Source organism: Polypterus senegalus, chromosome 4 (assembly GCF_016835505.1).
Source record: "Polypterus senegalus isolate Bchr_013 chromosome 4, ASM1683550v1, whole genome shotgun sequence".
Lineage (NCBI taxonomy): Eukaryota > Metazoa > Chordata > Cladistia > Polypteriformes > Polypteridae > Polypterus > Polypterus senegalus.
In genome coordinates this window covers 11,054,812-11,074,791 of record NC_053157.1, presented here as the reverse complement: position 1 = coordinate 11,074,791, position 19,980 = coordinate 11,054,812, and the positions used below count along the sequence as shown (strand labels likewise).

At 36.1% G+C, this 19,980-nt stretch overlaps 2 protein-coding genes across 7 annotated transcripts in view; one reads left to right on the top strand and one right to left on the bottom strand.

The window, feature by feature from the left end:
* Positions 1 to 19,980, top strand: part of lrba (LPS responsive beige-like anchor protein) — a 792,225-nt gene that overhangs the window by 390,423 nt on the left and 381,822 nt on the right. For all 6 annotated transcript variants that reach the window (XM_039750242.1, XM_039750239.1, XM_039750241.1 and 3 more), the window contains 2 exons: positions 7,340 to 7,486; positions 10,718 to 10,854. In XM_039750242.1, the coding sequence (XP_039606176.1) occupies positions 7,340 to 7,486; positions 10,718 to 10,854 (284 nt within the window). The remainder of the gene's footprint in view (positions 1 to 7,339; positions 7,487 to 10,717; positions 10,855 to 19,980) is intronic.
* Positions 13,690 to 15,762, bottom strand: mab21l2 (mab-21-like 2). Its single transcript, XM_039750244.1, has one exon. The coding sequence runs from the start codon at positions 15,157 to 15,159 to the stop codon at positions 14,080 to 14,082; it is 1,080 nt and encodes a 359-aa protein (XP_039606178.1). The 5' UTR covers positions 15,160 to 15,762; the 3' UTR covers positions 13,690 to 14,079.

Genomic DNA, 19,980 nt, shown 5'->3' with positions numbered 1-19,980 from the left:
AATATGATTATTATAAAATTTAGGAATAGTTTTTTTTTTTTCTCCTATTTCCAGGTCTTGACCATACCAAATAGCACTGACTAAAAATAAAAGTACATAGGCTAAGGCTATAGTTTAATACTTGCTCCCTCGTGAGGCTGACCTTGAGCTTTATTGATGAACATTGTAAAGGCAGAACGTGATTGAAATTCTACACATTTTAAACTGAACATGGAAACTTAGTAGCAATGATTTTGAAATTTGCAAAGGAACAAAATGGGGTCTTTTGTGGGTGATATTAGATGAGGTGGTGGTTTATCATTTTATGGCAGGCATTTGCTGATTGAAATCTTAGTTAAAAAAAAGGGAATAAAGTTGGTAATGATAGTTACCATGAACTATTTGTTACCTGTATTACAAAAAATAAAAAAGCATCTCCATTGCCCACATCCCCTCCATCTCCCTTGGGGTTGAAATGTCGTTTTCACCTTTACTCGACTGTATTTGGTTGCCTTGCCTTCAGAAATGAATTGTTGTCATAGCAGTAGCACAGAGTTAAACAAACTTTAAGTAACTGTTGTGATGTTTTGAAATGCAAAGATGTATTTCTCTCCAGAAAACATTTTTGGAATATAGACTTCGATTTCATTATCAATCCCTTCAAATAATTTGTTTTAAACAAAAGTGACTTTGTTAATTGTTATGGCACCATTTTGTTTTTGTCTTTGGTGCTGCCATTTTGTGGTACCGTCGGTAGAATGCGGTGGTTTGTTGCTAGGAGCGTGGCCTCAGAAGTTGCAGGATGATTCATCACAATTGCGACTGTGTAAATCCAGTGTCACATTCACTCTGATATCCAAGATTTTGAGTGAACGCGCTCAAAAATTCCAATCATTCAATCTCTGCTTTCAGATCTTTTAATTAATTGAACTTGTCTTCAATTTAGTTATTTCTTTTATTTTTTTAGTTGCCTTCCCTTTTTTTTTGACCTTTCCTTGCTTTTTGACTTGCTTTTGTTAGTCTTTTTTTTTTTTTTTTAAATAAAATTGCTCTTGTGGTCTGATACTCTTCTTTTTGAATTGTGTAGCAGTAATGGGGTATACTTACCAGTCTTATTATTTCTTACTGTTAAGACGGGTACATAAAGTTGACTATGAAGACATTATGGAGTCAATATGTTAATATATTTTTCTTAAAGTGTCTTTGCAACAAGCATGTGGGCTTCTGTGCCATTGGTGACTTCCTACTAACTCCGTAACTGATAAGGGGACATCTTGTTAACTGGTTTGAGGATACACTGACGGTGTTTCTCTTGCTGGTGCTGTTGGGCCATGCTAGACTTCAAAAACCATTATGGTTGTAGACATAAAAATAACCTAGAGTCTGATGATCTGTGTTTAGAGGATCACGTTAAAGCCAGACATTTAAATTTGAAAAGTAGTTCATGTTTGCCTGTCTGAAGAGTGTTTTTGAGGTTGGGCTACCAAGTTTAGATAGCTATTTACTACTAGTGTAGAGGCAAGCAAGAAAGGCGAAGTTATATGTATTGGGAGGTAGACAACCCTCCATCTAAAGGAATTATGTTCACGTTCTTTAATGATTCTGCATCCATCCCATGGACATAAACTTTATCTTGAACCATTTTCATATGCATAAGGGATTAACGGATCCACAACTAATGAAATAAGTGTGCTTCATTTTTAGAGTTATATATGTCACTTGAGATTGTTTAGATATAAATACTCTATACATGTATATACATTTCTGCAGTGATGCCACTTTCTGTAGCATTTTTAACTTTGCAGCATACAGTGTATAGAGTATACACTAAAAATCATAATGCAAAAGTTTAAGATAATTGCAGTATTTAATGCCTAACATTTCAAAATACAGGCTAGGTTTTAAAAATCAGCAAAATGTAATTATACTGTCAGCGCTGGAAAATTAAAATCACCTTTGCTTGTTAAAGGTTAAACAGCATTTGAAAACTTTTCATTTTGTAAATGACTGTTTTTGCAAAAAATAACACTTCACTTTGCAGTGAATGAAAGGCAAAATATTTTCTGATCCAGAAGGCTTTTACTTTTCTGTTTCTCTGTAAAATACATTTTTGTTCAAGTAGTGGGAAGTGTTACTTGAAAGCTTTTAAAAACGTGACCAAAATGGTACTTTTAAAGTATACGTGATATTATACAACTGTGATCATTCATAGCCAGCCAGGAACTTTAGAACAATTTACACTAAAAACCCCAGAGCGAAGCGTTTCTGTTGAGGCTAGTTATATATTTATGGCTAGAAAGAACCATCTTTTCTGGGGATTGATTTGGTCTGGTTGAGGGCCTGTGGTGCAGAGGTGGCAGAGTAAATACCTGAAGACTGATGTCTCTGTTCTGACAATCAATACCAGCATCATGACTACACTCCAGCCTACACTCTTGTTAAAAACAAATTTGTTAATTCTGACAATTTAATTGCCCTTGCTAAGCCTGCCTTTACTAGCATATAAATGAGCATTTGAGCCTCTCAGTCAAGAGAGTGGCTTACAATAGTGCCATGTAGCTTGTATTATTTACATGTGTGGCTGCTTGGAATTAGAAAAGATGCACTTTTATATTATCGGGGTTTATTTATTATCAGCTAAAAATGTGTTCTAGAGATGATGAAAAACCTGACTATATTGTTAAGGTAGATCACCATGATAGGAAATAACCATTTTGATCTGTCATTCTTGTGTGATGGATATATTAAAGATGGTTTGCTTTAAGCAATTTTATTTTCAAATTTTAGGTTATTTATTAGTTATATTTGAAGTTACATTTTAGACCATTCACCCAATAAAAGGTTTAAGTGTTTTTAAGATGACAGCTGTATTATGTACTCAAGCCTTTTAAAAAATATGTCTGCAGGAAGTAAAAACCTGCATAAAGACAGAGACACAGATAGAAAGACAGATAGAACTTTATTTGTCCCCAGGGGGAAATTTGGCTTTTTACAGGGCTGTTGAAATAAATAAATACATAACTAGATAAATAAACACACACACACACACTATAGTCTGAATTCACACCACAATGACTAAAAAGCAAGAAAATTAAAAAGAAACAAAATTTCTGATTTGGCTGGCACAGTTCTAGTGAGGCATTATGCAGCCGTAAACGGTTGATATATAATTTAGTATACGTAAAAGGTGCTTTAAAATGACTACATTTGCTAATGGTTTTAGATGTTTCTTTTAATTTCTCCAAATTAGTTATGTTTCACTTTATTATGCATTTCTTCATCTGTGGATACCCTTTAGAATATATCACTTTAAATATGGCCCTTTTTTACTGCCGTAGTTTCAGGTCTTGTAAAATAAACACAGAAAATAATTCACATTTACTATTGCTAGAATATTTGGACTTGAAGCTGTTTGCAGTGCTCGACAATTCTTTGTGATCATTTTCCACTTTTTTTTTTAATCTCAGTTGTGTATTTGATAACCAAATTGTCAATATAATGAACTGCAATGCTCAAGATTCACATTCAGGTACAGATTCTGTTAGGTCTAAGCTGTTGGATTCTGAAGCACCTAGGTGGAAATGGCATAAAACTGGGTTGTTGGGTAAGCAAAGCAGACGTTATTTCTCTGCACTCTGTGTACAACAGTGACTTCTGCAGCTAGCACTGTGGAAAGGCAGCATCTGCATATGGCCGGCAATGCATCTGTGTAGAAGGAGCAACAGACACCTGAAGGGAGAGTGGCCTTCTTTGAAACTGATAGTAAAATCACACGCTAACTCCTTCAGTGGGCACTTGGAAATACTTAACAATAATAATATTACTGAAAATACACTTCAGCCGTACATTTAAGCAATTAAGTTGCTGTTTGCTTCTAAGAGTTCAGGCCATTAGGTTTAAATAATCCTTTAAAAGGTCAGAACATGTATAGATGTGTACAACAGAACACAGTCACAAATTTATTTGTACAGTGTTTTTTTAATCAACCTTGTTAATTTATATAGCAATGTATGTGCTTTATATATATATATATATATATATATATATATATATATATATATAATATACATACATGCACACACACACAGAAATTAGGCCATACACAAAACGTTGTGTCTATAGGTTTTGAAACAGTCATGATGCTATCATACATAACTAGTAGCAAGTTGTTTATTTCTTAGTTTTAGGCTCTTTTTTTTTTTTTTTATTGTTACAAACTTCAGTTTTTAATTTGTCCTGATAAGGTTACCTGATGCTCATTAAGGCTCTGAAGCATAAATGTGTTGTAAAGAGAACATAGAATTCAAAGCAATATTGAACATATCAATGCTAATTTTAAAATTGTCTCAGTTTTTTCCCCTAAATATTCTCAAATGAATGGCCGTGTTATATTGAATGTGAAACCATAAGCATTTATTAAGCCAGCAGCAGTTTTTCCAACAAAAGGTCCATTTTTTTGACAGAGCAGCTCCTAGAAACAAAAACCAGTATATGAAGTGACGTTAGCTACATGCAGCTGTTAAACTCGTTACAGTATAAAAGGTGCTATAAAACTGCCTTTTAAATATTTACTGTAACAGTGCTAAATTTAAAAAGGAGTGGGGGGAAGAAATGAATCAACCTCTTTCAATGTATGAGAAATTATTGATGTTAAGTTCTTCCTTCAGCATGTAAAGCTTTCAATACTCTTTACTTGCTAAATTGTCACATTTAGCACAAGCTTCCTGTTAAGATACTGGAGATGGTTTGTTTTATTATGGTTAACAAAAAATGGATTTTCTAGGGTAATGTGTACAGTATAGTCATTTAGTTTGTTTTGAAATGACTTGTTGCTTTTTTGCGGCTCTTAGTTTAATTACTGTGGATAAAAATGTTCATCTTCATGGCTATAAATACAAGAAAATATTCATAGTTTTATTTCTGCAAAGGTGAGTTCTCCATCGGAATGCTTTCTCCGGCGTATGTGAACAAAATACTTTAAGCTATAGCATAGCATCAAAGAGAGAGGTAATTCAGACATATCTATGTATAAATATTCTATTCTGGAGGAAAAAAACTGGCTTATTAATTACAAAATTCTTTTTCTGCAGCATTTAATTTTCTTAGTTCTATGCAGGGAGGAAGGCTGCAAGTATCAGTTCTACATTATTCCTCTGGTCTAACATATTCTTAGGTCTTAAAAAACAATAGGGTACATTAAAGAAAATGTTTTATGCAAAGTATGGTGGTATGGAAAAGCCCCCTCATCTTTCTGAAAAGTAATGGACTAAGCAGCAGTTGAGGGCACTGCTGCATGTGGTGTGTATTAGGAAGCTGGGAGTAATTTCATTGCTGCTAACTACAAATCCTCAAGGGGGAGATAATTACAGGAAAACTATTCAGAATATCAGCAAGCTGCATATTTTCATGACAAGAAAATTTTCTCTTTGGGTTTAATAGTTTTAAAATCTATTTATATATCAGTAAATTAATTAGTGTTTTTCTATAAAACAGGATTGTTTAAAACAAAAAAAGAATAATGGCAGCTGTTGCTTCAGGTGAAGTTGTTTTTCCTACTAAGTGTCAGTTACCCTTTGTTTAGGTGTAGCACTGATTCCTAAATATGAAGTATGTGTTTCATAAATTTTATTTATTTGAAAATGTAACAATGTTACTTTGGTAAAAAATTGGTAGCTGGATTTAGCCGCACCGCAGGGGAATGCAGTAAATGTTTGTAAATGTTTACAGATTGCAATTTTGTTAAATAATCTATACTTTTAAACCCCCCTGCCATATGTGGCTTGCGAACACAACAAAACTTACCATGGCAAATTTTACCTAATCATAACTGTGATTTATTATCAGCATTATTGATGCTTTAGTCTTGGAGATAAATGTAAATTTATGTAAATAGCAAATGTAAAGTTTTAGATAAAAATGTATCTGTTATAAGATCACAGATATTTTATATTAGAATTACATTAATGCGGCTTTTAGTTTCTATTTCTTCTTTGAACAACCCTTCATTAATTACCAATATGAGTAACTGCTGCAGCAGCTGATGTGTTATAGAAGTCTTGTAATACATTAGATAATTTTAATTTGCACAATAGTACAGATTTGTGGAAATATATTTTATAAATTTAATACCAAGTGTATTATATTTAAATTACTAGTTCTATGTGCTGAAGCAGCAGGCCTGTGCCTGATGTGTACAATATGATGCCATTTTATCAGTAATAGAATGAAGTGAACTTCAGCTTTGACCATTAGTAAGGTGGGTAACCTTGACTAGGCTTAAAATGTTTACTTCTGACTTATTGTTCATTTCGTTTTAATGGAATACTCATTTAAAATTGTTTAGTTGAGATGTCCTCAGGCTGAACCATAATAATGTAAAAGGTAATAAATAAAACCCCTATATTATAAAAGCGCCCCCCCTCCCCCCAAAAAATATTCTCTTAGTATCAAAGTAACCAGTAAAATTGTAAATTTAGAAAGGGATGGCACTTATATACAGATAAAGTGTTAATGATTTTATTATGTGGTATACGATATTAAAATTAGTTTTAAATGACGCAAATGTAATCTGTTTCCTGAAAATATATCGGCGAATATATCGGAAGTGCTGGACCGTATTCGTAAGGTAATTTAAAAAAAAAATTACTATAGGAAGTAACACATCCTAAATATTTCCAGTAGCAAACATTCTCCGATTGAAAATATACGTAATATACATTTACCTAAATATACATCGTGGTCAGAGAGAAAGAGCTCGAGAAAATGAGAAAGATGCGCTGCAGTTCCTTCGTTTTGAGTGGCGATCTTTAACCACGTTTAACAGACGAAACACTTTCGAGTTGATGAAGAATTTTTGCATGTTGGTGTTAATCTGTTGTAAGCTCTTTTATTCGATGGGTTTATTTATTTTAGGTTGGTTTGTGTATGGTGATGTCCAGATTGATCCATGCACTTCCCAGTATTTAGAATAAGCAATTCTGAAAGATGATTAATTTATTTGTTTGAAATAATGCATTTGTAGGGCTAAAAATAGTCACGCTCAATAAAACACGTTAACTTCTTTTCTAAAGCTATAACGTCATATTGCAATGAAAAAGTAAACTTTAGCGCATATTGTGAGGTGGTTAATAGCTGGATTTGAAGTGCAAGTTTAGTTGTTTATGTGCAGTGCTCATCTCCAAACATCTCACTTACCTGCGTGCGGAGTAACAAAATCTGTCCATGTCAATAAAAAGGTGAAAGAAATTAAAAGAAAGACAGACCAAAAAAAAAAAAAAGTTTGTTTTGAGTGAATGTCTTAAAGCTTGCGACCGGCGCGTGGTCATATACTGTGGGTGCAGATGTTCTCTTGTCGTTTCAGCTCCAGATGAAGACGTCCTGGTGAAAGGGCAGCAGTCAATCAGAAGCCAAGCTCTGGGAAATCAGAACTCGGAGAGCGAGATCCTGCTGGATGTGGACGATGACACCCTCTCGTCCATTGAGGAGAAGGACCTGGAAAACCTTACGGGTATAAGACGATTCCCCCTTAATTATAACAAGAATAAGACGCCCCTTTCCCTCTGCGCTTGTTTTGCCTTTTCTTGCAGTGCACACGCAGTCTCTCCAGCAGCTCCCTAAGAGTGTTGGGCTGAACTTATAGGAGGGTCAGTTTCCAAGCCTCTGTCATTACCTATAAGCCTCCCCTCGTGTTACCACGGAGCCGCTTTCAATGCATTATTGTTACGTTTGTAAAGTCTTAGCCTTTTGTAATTTCATTTTTTGTTTTTATTTCCATGTGGTGCAAATAAAATTTCTAAATAAGGCATATTGGTTTAATAAACATAAAAAAACTCGCGGCTGTCAATATATTTTAGTGTTAAGAAAATTAACTCAAAAAGTTTAACAAACTTCCATTAACAATGTTTACACTTCGTTCTGCATTGCGGAAAAAATACACAAACTGTAGTCATTTTGTCAAAGCGGAATGGTGACAGATGCTGAACAGGATTGGTTCCTGAATTTAAGCACGTATGCCGGCATCCCGCGCAAGATTTCCGCATGCGTTCAGTGGATTTTAGAATTGCTATGTCGATATTGTCCTCGCCTCTGATAGATAGATAGATATATAGATATGAAATACACTATGATAAAGATATACAAAAGAGATAGATATTAAATACACTATGATAGAAAGGATTATGCAAATATGGTAGATATGATTGATAGATACGAATGAAAGACAATATATGAAATGGATATGAATATACAAAAGAGAGATATATATATGAGAGGCACTGTATTCAGACAGTACTCCCCCCAACCAGGTTTGCAGCAAAGCTGTATCAAGGTACACTCTTTAAAGTAAACGTTCCCGAGTGGGTTCTTCAGAGCGATGCCACAGGGGAAGCATTGTTGCCCCAATAGAACTATCCGCATGAAGGTACCAGAAACTACCTTTTATTATTAAGATCCGTAACATATTTCTAAAATAACCATGAAGGATAACAGATTTGTGAAACGTCAAGATGTTCCCAAGTTTTAAAAGGGACTGTCGCTGCATACAATCACACAGGTTACGTTCAAGTTTCATGATGTTAGGTAGCCATACTATGATTTAAAGGTCTCTGTTTCGTCCTTTTCAAATCCAAAAGAACCGATTATCATAACCAGAGAATGAAATGATCCTTTGTCAGACCATAGTTGTAGGAATCGCACAAACATGTAAAATGCCATTATAGAATCGTTATTGTATCCCGCAGGATTTATTATACATTTCATTAAACAAAAAATAAAATAATTGTAACATTTTAAGTAATAGTGCATTATTTTCACGTTTAGTTATTAAATAAAAATGTAGTTTTTGCAGTTTATTTTAAAGTAAATGTTATCAAGGTATCCCGAAGAACGATTATGGCATTTGAAAAGTGGGCTGATCCACAGAATAACCTTCAGAACTTCGTGCCACCAGAACACAGATGAGGCATCTGGTAATGACGAAGGATGGCTCCTTAGTTATTTGTCGTATACCTTGAACAGAATAGAGGGGAAAATAGAAAGTTAACATGATTCCCGATAAGCTAACTGGCAGCTGTAAACTGTCTCGGGGGAGTGAATGAGTGCCAATTGCTCTGTCGCACCCAGTGTCACCGGCGAGACTGGTCCCCAACTGCAGTAAAAAAAAATGTATGGACGGATCCCCAGTCCACCGTGTGTAATGGTAGAGAGCACGATATTAACAAACATTGGCCGATTTGCTTTTTATTTCTTTTTTAATAGGCGAAAGTATGTGCTTTACGTAAAGAAGTACTATAACGAAAATGTCCCTCAGTGAAAATCTGTGTATCAGAAACATTTTCAAGTGCGAATTAAAATTACGTCAGTGTCCACGAACATTAAATAAATAGTTCAAAAGGTGCTTCGTGATAATCAGCTATAGGGCTCGTGAATTAAATAACAGTTTTAGGGACAAATAAACAATTTTTAAATACAATAAATTAACCTTCTACCGGTGCGACGGAGTCCTGCGCCTTCATTGTGTTGTTTAAGCCTGCGCGTACAGAAATGCTCAAGTCACTGATGGGTGGCACAGTCCTTCACTAATAACATATGTACTGTAACAGAGGGATATGGGAGTTTAATTATAAGTCTCGGGCAATGGCAATAGGATTAAAGAGTAATCCTTACTAATAAAGTGATGTGGTTCGGAAAATGAAGTGGAAATTGTCAGGGGGTCTCTAGTAAGACCCCCATCGTCCAGGCCCTTGCAGCCGTCTGCTCTTGGTGTAATTGAATGTCTGAGAGTGATTGAAAAAATGTTATTTCTCCTCTGGATTACATGCTAATGCACAGAGGGCAAAGGGAGACGGCAAAAGAACATACAGCTGCTTATTTCATCCATTTGTACAACTGAGCTTGGGGAAATCAAGGCGGTTCTACATCTATCTGATGCCCATCTGCAAATTCAATGTATTTTTACACTGGGAATAGCGGGTAAAGCTTGCCACAAGCTCCCAGGAGACCAGTCTTCTCATTGTCATATTGGCATACATTAAGATTGATGAGAGATTAAACACCCGAAGTACTCCCTGCAATCAAAAGGAATGACCACTCGTTTACAGATTTCTAGCAGTGGCTCATTGACGCGTGCCTATCTATTTGCATCGGTTCTCCGTCACTATCTTGAATTAATTGAGATTAAGATTACACATACTGTGTGTGTGTGTATGTATGTATGTGTATATATAAATGTGTGTATGTGTTTGTATAAATACAATGAGAGACAGTATGCGTTTCAAGCAGCAGTAATCCTCCACGTTCGTGTGTCATCTTGTGTCTGGCGAATACATGATTTTCCACGGCTTTAAAAGATTGTACAGCGCGATAGTGCAAGTTGCATCTGATTATTACAAATAAGGAAGATATTATGCACGTGGATAGATTAGCCCCGCAGCTGTTTACTTGTAGCGAGTGTCCCAAAGCACAACACACAAGTACGGGTCAATTAACAAACCTATTTGTTGCACTGTTTATTCTCTTATAATTAAACACGGTGGTTGATAGAATTCATCACAGGTTCCAAATTTTGCCATCACGCAGTCTTTATAGGCCCTCTGCGTCGGTATCGATAACGCCTTTTTGCAAATTGTTAATTAATATTTTTGAGAGACAAATTCTGTGTTTGCTCTTTTACATTTCATGTATTTGCTTTTTTTTTTTTTCTTTAAATTGTTGCTTATTGAATGTTTTGTTGATATTTTAGGTCCCGTAAGCTTAAGCACTGTAGCTCATCTGGTTTCTCCAGCAGTAGTAGTTAAGGGCACATTGTCCATCACAGCATCTGAACTCTACTTCGAGGTGGATGAAGAAGAAGATAGCTTTAAGAAAATCGATCCAAAGGTAAGAGGGCTTTAACTTATTGATCGAACCCTTCAACCATGTGTTAGCCATGTAGCTCATCATGCCTGCTTCGGTGTTAAAGTGCACTACAGTTGAGGTGAACATGGCGCAGCAAAATGTTACGTACACATTGGTGAAATGTACCGACTCGTTTACCCACAAAAATGTTTCCTTTTTATGGATCGTAGCAAAAAAATAAAAGAAATAACCAAAATAAAAGTAACCCTTAAAATTCTTTATGTAGAAAGAGTGGACTAATATAGTGTTAAGAGTGGTAAATTTATTCTATCTATCTATCTATCTATCTATCTATCTATCTATCTATCTATCTATCTATCTATCTATCTATCTATCGAGAATGCACGTTTTAAACAGATTTAGCGTATCTGTATTTATATCTATAGATCTAGAATGATTTAAATATAGTTATATAGCGCCATATCGAGAATTATCTTAACATGTTTTGAAGAGATTTACAGCAGTGGTATCTCAAACAGATTTCACTTGAAATCTAATCCTTGCAATTGCTATCGTTATACGTGGAGTTGTTTATTAAAATTTGATCTAACAACATAGACTCCTCAAGCAGGTATTTTTTTAAACCCACTGTGAGAAATTAAAACTAGTTAATTTTAGTTTTTTGGCATATTTCAGTATAGGTCGTGTTTGTCTGGGTTGGGGCCATACTTATTAAATATGCCCTAGCTTTTCTATTAAAAAAATGAAGTTATTTGCTGTTCTTGCTTAATTGTATTTTAATCTGAATTAAGTTAAAATAAAGTTTTGAAATCTAAATACTGATAAAACTTTATTCCTTTATTACGCTATCCTAACTACTGTGATAATATAAGATCTAGAATATTATTGTTTTCACCTTAACCAATTAGCCGATGATAGACCACTGTACAACATACTCAGATTGACTACTTTAACCAATATCTAAATGTAAATGCAGACATATTTTAGTTTAACTTGTATCTAAATGGAAAGATATTTTTTGTTTAAATGATATCTAAATGTAAATGCAGACATATTCTATTCGTACACGTATTGGGTCGCTTAATAAACTGAAATTGACATTCAGAAATGCATCTTGATGAAACAATGAAAGAATCCTTGCTTAAGAAAAACACGTTTTGTGGTGTTTGTTCGATTTTATTTATGCTTTATAATTAGTGTATTTCACCTAAATCTGAAGTATCTAAATAAACGCTTACCTTTAATGAAAGATGCGCGCCGGTTTTGTCGGTTTTAATGATTTCATTTACAAAAACCTTAGTTATTATTTTTTTCTGTAAATACCCTTGAAACTTTAAACTATATATTTTCTTAGTTTACAACCCTGTGTAAAGAGCATACCCATTTTTAAATTTTTTTCCAGTTTGTTATAAATCTAGCCACATGCAATTGTAAATGACGTGAATGTCGTCACCGAAAGCTATTTAAATGTTTAATAAAATGAAAGATGTTTATTGATCAGTTTTGTAAGTTCGTTAGAAGTTCCTTTAATGTGCTATGACTGTTACGCCAGGCGTCTAGATCTGTAAAATCTCAATCGAAAGAAAGAATGTCCGCCTTTAAAATGGTGTAAAGCATTTAAACGGAACAAACTTTGACAAAAGCAGCAGGTGTGTCTACTTGGTATGCTCGCAACCTGAGGCACGTCAAGTCTTACGTCGCATTTCCGCTGTCCTCCAGACTTTTGCTCTATTGAAACCCCGTAACCATATCAACAATGTCAAGTAAATTGTCATTGCAGGAATATATATATATATATATATATATATATATATATATATATATATATATATATATATATAAAAATAATTGTCCGAAAATAGCCACAATTTTAGATTTAATAATAAAAAAAAAATCTTCCAGTCAGACAATGTGGTAGAAAGAGTATGTGCACACTTGGCTAGTTAATTGGCATATGATAGTCAGAGATGCGTAATAAATAAACTGCATTTCATTCGATAAAATAATATTCCCAAATCCGCCCATTTTGTTTCCTTAAGCGTGTGTCAAGAATCGGTATAAAGGTTCTTTACTAAATCAAATTGAGGTTTTGACATTAGTTTGAATGTTTAGAACTTAAGTGACATTGTTGCTCTTGGGCGTCTTGAAGCAGGCTGTGGAGGATGAGTATAAGAAAACTCAACTTGTCGTAAGGCCTGTAAAACCATACACACATGAAGACGGCGATAACACATTTGGGCCTCCTGTTTAAAACTCACGGTTAAAGTTACAGTCGTGACGTTATTTTTCAAATCTTGGATCAAACCTACATTTAGAACAGGCAAAAGTTAACTGGATATTTTCTCATACTGCAGATTTTCTTATTTTGGTTAATAAAACAACCAAGGTAAATTAACTCTGCTTCTATTCCCCACAAACGTGTGCGTGTCATGCATAGCACAGCAGAGTTCAAACACGCATGAAATTTTAATACATTTATTTTTGTTTGGGACTGTGTTTTTTTTTGTATTCCAAAAATTATATATAGAAGTGAAAGCGTTATTGCTTGATACAAACATACTGTTTTATAACCAGTTTATTCTTTTGATTGTATCTGTCATTTATTATTATTAGGGATTTATTCAAGGAATTATTGAGCATTACAACAAATTTCTATTAAAATTAGAAATTCTTACCTAATACACAATACAATTTATGAGCCTTTGCTTGTAAGTAAACGTTTGTTAATCCTTAAATTATTTGTGGCATGATTATCTTAACATCCTCCTACATATCTAAAGAATTATTGGCGGTAATCTGCATTTCTGTTCTCTTGTTCATCAAATTGTTCAATTAAACACAAGGAAAAAAAAAATCTTAATGCAGTTGATTTTATTTTTTCTTTGACCTTTTTTATTCTGAGGGCACATAATCAAAATTTGAACTTGGCACTCTACATTGAACATGAGAATCTTTTTTTCATTGAAATAATTTGTGCATGTGTTTAAATAAAAAATATTCACTTAGTGAAAACATTCAAAACAAACAAAATAAAAGGACTACATTTACTTGAAAATGTACCTTATTTTTTTCTCTCTCGCAATGTCCCCCTTTCTTCTTTGTAAAAAGAAAAAAGAAATTAAGTAAGCAAATGTTTGTTCACATTACTCGGAGTAAAGTCGATCATTTCATTTCACTTGCAGTGAAGTGATCGCAGATGTCTTTATAAATGTTTTGTGTGTCTTTTTTTTTTTTGTTCTCGTTGTTTTATAATTTGTCCAAGCTTTTTGCATTCGTTAGGATTTCTCTCGCCAGTCTCCAAGTCTGCTTGGCTGCAGCCTCCAGGGCCGAGTGAGGCTTTCCCTGGAAAAGGTCTAAGTTAGGTAAGAAGTAGTGCGGACACCGCCGACACTGTAAACAGGAGATGAGCTGCAGGAGGATGCCGTTGAGCCGGTCCCCCAGGCACGACTCGTCCCAGTCGGTCTCCCTTGGGTGCTTCTCACACTCGTACAGAAGCAGGGTCTTCATGTGGTAGTTGTTGAGGGGTTGACCTGGCAGCTCAAGGTGCCGATCGCGCAGCGTCTTCAGGATAGACAGACATTTCTTTCTGCAGCCTGCCATCAGGAGCCTGTTTTCGGCTTCTGCAAACTGCAAGACCCAGGCGTCGCTCTCGGCAGAGCTCTGTTTGCCAGTCAAGGAGTAGCACTCTTTCGAGAGCAGATTGAAGCCCTCTGCTTTGACTTCTGCCACTCTGTTGGGTCCAGGCCAGGGGATGTGGGGCATTGGCCACTGAGCCGCGCTTCTAGGCCAGATGCCCGTGCATTTGAACGCAGGCGTAATCTGCACGACGTATCTCTCTCGGATTCTCAGCTTTACCTCACTTGTGTCTGCGACCATCTTGACAACATCTCTGTAACTGCATTTGTCCACAGCTTGCGCCACCAGAGTCTGAAAGCGAGATCGGATTTTCCGTGCGGAGAGGTATCCCGAGGCAGTGATGAACTCGACCCACAGGGACATGCTCCTCTTGCGGCCGTCGCTCAGTTTCAACACGGCGCAGCCCGGCAGGGATCCGTCGTCCACAAAGTTGAAAACACCCATCTGGTTCAAGTAGAGCACCACCTCGAATTCGTTTGGTGAAATCACTTCCATCCCCTCGTAGCGGGAGTCGATTTCGCTCAGCGAGCTGATGAAACGCGGCTCCTGGACTTCAACTTCCTTCAGGACGTCCGAGACCACCTTGCACACTTCTCGGATGGTTTTGGCGATGGCTGCTTTCCTGGTCTGGCATCTCTCGTTGTAATATTTGTTCAGCTGGTAAACTAGCTTAGCTTGAGCAGCTATCATGTTGGGGCAAAGGTCCGGACTGTACACCGGAGTTTCGCAATACGCTGACGGATCCAATGCTTACCGGTTTAAGCCAGAGGCGAGCTCTTGGAAGAAGAAAAAGAAGAGGAGGAGGAGGAATTTGTAAATAAGAGAGAGAGAGAAACTTAGATTATCAGCGCAGGGACTTCAAGTGCATTTGGCGGAGCAGGCAGCTCTGTCCAGCTTAAATACTTGGAGAGGAGAAGGAGTGCAATTTACAAAATAGCCTGCATCCGCGCTTAAAAGGCTCGCTACAACCTTTCATCTGTGCGTTTTTTCTTGCTTTATTTCCACCGCTGTTAAGTCGCCTAACACAATTCTGCGTCCGCTATGTTGACCAGACTCATTTGGGAGTGCTGGAGTTATTTAGTTTATGAATGGTCCCCAGGCTGGAGTGAGGGGGGCGGGGATTCACTTCCTGCAATCACAGGCTTGGCTGTCAAGGCAAGCCACCAATCAGAGGTCTCGCCGATGGACCGGTGAGGAGCTTACCACTTTCCTACTGAAAACCTCGAGTGGTGCGGATCGTGTGTGCAGTGCTGTCTCAGAAGTACCCCCGACCCCCCCAACACACACCTTTTTTTTTTTATATACTCTCAGCTCTTCAATTTGTATGGACCGAGGAAAGCTTCACCTGCTTCGAAAGGTCTCGGGCGCACAGACACGGCGTGCGCTCGGCTTGACTCTTGAACGTGGTCACGCTGCCAGAAACTGACACCCTTAAACATGAGGGTCTCCTAGTCATCATGCTTTGCCTGTCCGTCTCTCTGTTTAGGGCGCTATCGTCTTTTTTAGGAGTCAAATTTACTTCATTTTCTTCTTTTTTAACTGCTTATAAATAGTTTTCTTTAATTTCACAAACCAGTTCACATCAGCTGTCAAAATTGGAAATTATGATAGGACTGTTATGCCCTCGGGTGGTTCGGCATACATTTGTTCTGTATTAAACTGCTTTAGCAAAAATGTTAGTTATATTTTGTATTTTGCCTAAATTGTATTGCACCTGTATATTTGAGAAACTGAAAAATAAGTGCAGTCGCAGTATCCTGTTCTTGTTTTTTTTTTTATTATTATTAAGACGTGTCTGTACGTTTGTTTATGCTTATCTGCTTGCTATTGTTATTCTGAATGTAACGTGCGTGTTAATATGGCGAGTATAGCTTTATAAATACAATTTATTATAGCTACTTTTTGAATGTAAATGCATTCTATCGATGCCTGCACATGTAGCAAATAAATGTTATTGATTCGAACCTTTATAAGTGGCTATATGTTCAAGTGAATCTTTGCATTTATTTATAAAATGTGTAAATAGAGTTGTTGTAGTCGCACTGCTGTAAACGGATTCATTTTAAGATGAACGGTTATGTAACTTTAATCCACAGTATTTATTGTACAATGGCTTCATTTGGATATTTGATCAAAGTGAACTTTTCATCCTGTATTAAGGGTTATCCGGTTAATGAAAATGGACGCGAAAAGAACGACACTTTTGTGTAAAATTATTTGTATTTCAGAGATGCAGCCTTTTCAGAAAACGCATGTTTAATTTGTAATTTTATTTTATTATCAAAGTTGGTGTGTGCGTTTAAATTAGTTTGCCTGTGAAAAAAGTGAACAGCAAGACTAACATTTTGAATGTTTGGCCGCGTTATCATTAATAACTTAACGACAATAGTAGTAACGATGACAACAAAGACGACAGTAATACAAATAATAATAAAAAAGGATGATAATGATACTAATTATAATTATATATAACGCTTTTCTAACCAGCAGTAGTAAAAATGCATATTTGCATGTTCCGTTTGTTATTTATTTTCTGTTATTAAAAGGGACTTAATCAAACAGTCGATGATGATGATGATGGTGTTTGATAAAATGTCTTACTTTTTAAAATAATGATTCTTTCAGTTATTATTGCTTTTCTTTATAGTCATTTTTGCGTTTGATAATTTATCACATCTATAAATAATGTATTTTTATTGCATGCAATTTGTGGAAAAAGTGTAGTGCCCGGCTCAGAGCGCGTTACGCAGTTCACACGTCTCCCGCAGTAATGGGGTTTTATTTTGCTTTTATTTTTCAGAACGTGGAAAGAAGTGATATTTTGAACTTGATTTTACAAACATCCAGACAATCTCGTTCAAACAAAAGAAGAAAAAAAAAAAAAAAAAGATTGGGAAAAATGCTTGCATTTAAGAGAAACCAATTCGGCATGAGGGAGCCCCCGCTTTTGTGGCACACATCTCGCTAATGATTTTGACATCACTTATACATTTCATGACGCCATATACAATGAAAGACTGTGCGTGTTTAAAGAGATGGTCAATTATGCTTTATCCGTGAAAACAAAAATTGAGGTGTATTAGCTAAGATGAGCTTATTCGCTTCAGAAATCATCATAATGCTGTTAATTCTTGTGTAACCCTTTCTCAAGAAATCATAATACATAATAATTAGCTAAATGTTTGTGAACTTTAACATTGTCACGCTAATGAGCGAGCGGACGGGATAAACAGGAGCAGAAAGCGAGCGGTTACCAGTTAAACATGCGGCCGCATCTTCGAATTTAGCTTTGTTTAACTGACAGAATGTTTATCGGCAGACACTATCCCCGGGATGAATAATTAAAGGAGACAACATCGCGAGTTGTTACTAAAGATCTCTTATCACCTCCAGCTTCACGGCCGAGGATGAAAAGAGCCGCTCCTCCAGGGTACATTTTACGGAAGGGACACCGAGAGCCCCGCCGGTAGAGGCCACTTCGTACCCTTCGCTCCCAGATGATTTGTTTTCACTTTTTTACAGGCTCTCATAATACTTGAGTTAAAAGGGGGACAGGGACTTGATCTGCCGCATAATAAATTCATTAGGAAGACAGCCGGATTCTCTTTTAACAAAAAAAAAAGGCGACAGCTGCTTATTTCAAGCCCCGTCTTCATCCACTGGGCAAAAGTCGCCTTCTCTTGAAACGTACGATGCCAGTCGCTTCTGCATTGAAGTGGGGAAAAAGTGTGCCTTTGGATCCACTTGATGATCACTAATTAGGAAGACTAAGAAAATAAGCCATTGACGTGAAGATGCTGCCATCGCTCGCTCTTCAGTAACACACCGTCAACGTTATTATGGTGCGTAGCATCCCAGCCATTAAAGAGAGAGCGCGTGCCGGCGGGGCTGCCCACCTCTTCTTTTAATACACCTTGTGGCTGCCACATTAGCAGTCCCAATGCTGAGCCTCCTTTTCTTTCAGAAGAAAACCTCAATCCTCTGTGTCAGTCGCAGTCGGTAAAGATATGATCTGTTACAAACTCGTGCAATATGCGTGTGTAAAGCGCAATATATACTGTCATTCTGTGTAAGCAGAAGCGTTCAAATGTGTTAACATGTGTTCCGTCTCCTTCTTAAATCGAGGGCCCTAGAATAGAGCACCGGGCACAGAGAAAAACCGAATTCAAAATAACTCGATTAAAAGACATCTTTATTCTTAGAAAATGCAGGTACTGTACAGTACACAGGCATATCGAGTACATGAATTTATTAAATAAATGTTTAAAGTTAGAGTTAAAGTAGGAACTTACAAAACCACCTATTGGCCAGTATATTAGTGGTATTTGAAATAGAGTGTGGATGTACTACTTTGTGCATATATACATAAAGTATAAGTGTGCATGTTTTCTTACGTATTACTTTTGTCCGAACTCTTTTTTTTTTTTTTAAATCTTATCCTGTTGCATGGTGTTCTTGGGTCTGTTGAAATGCACTTGTAAATAAAATGTATTGCCATTTAAGTGTGTATGTGTATGTATATACACACACACACAGACAGACAGACCAATATAAAGAGAGCCTGCTTACATGTGTGCACACATACATACAATAATATATACTATTTGATTTTTTTTTTTCCTCAAACAACCCAAGGAAACTGCATTGAAATAACACTTTATTTGTCCACAGGGGAAATTTGGCTTTTTACAGAAGCTCAAGTAAATATTATGTTAGGCAGTGTGGCATATTGGTTAAGGCTTTGTGGGTTCAAATTTCATTACTGACACTGTTTGCCCATAAGCAAGTCACTTCACTTTATCTCTGCTCCAATTGGAATAAACAAAAATAAATGTTCTAAATAATCTTAAAGACATCAGCCTAATAATAATAAAAAATAATAATATAACAAACAACTACCACCCTGTCAAGTACACACCAGAATGACTAAAACAAAAGAAAAACTTCTAACCTGGCTAAAGATAAATGCATGCATACATACATATATATGTGTTTGTGTGTATGTATGTATATATAGACACACACACACATATATATTTATATATATGTATATATATATGTGTATATATATTTATATAAATAGATATTTCTATATTTTCTATCTATCTATCTATCTATCTATCTATCTATCTATCTATCTATCTATCTATCTATCTATCTATCTATCTATCTATCTATCTATCTATCTATCTATCTATCTATCTATCTATCTATCTATCTATCTATCTATCTATCTATCTATCTATCTATCTATCTATCTAATTCATAGCATTCGTAGTCTGAGTCCCGATCTGATTGTATGGGTTGTTACCTACCAGGTAACACATGTGGTTGGTCTGTCAGTCTGTAAACATCCGCCATTGGCCCTCTCTTCTTTGGGACTCAGACTACGAATGCTATGAATATAATTACTCCAATGTCCAGACTGTCAAATAAATGAACCACACGCCGTGGCACAGTGTAAAAGAGGCTTGGCATCTGACGCTGACGTCCGAGGTTCGATCCCCGTGA

Excerpts from the sequence above, each read along its gene's own strand:
- mab21l2 (XM_039750244.1), bottom strand. The coding sequence starts at position 15,159 with ATGATAGCTGCTCAAGCTAAGCTAGTTTACCAGCTGAACAAATATTAC.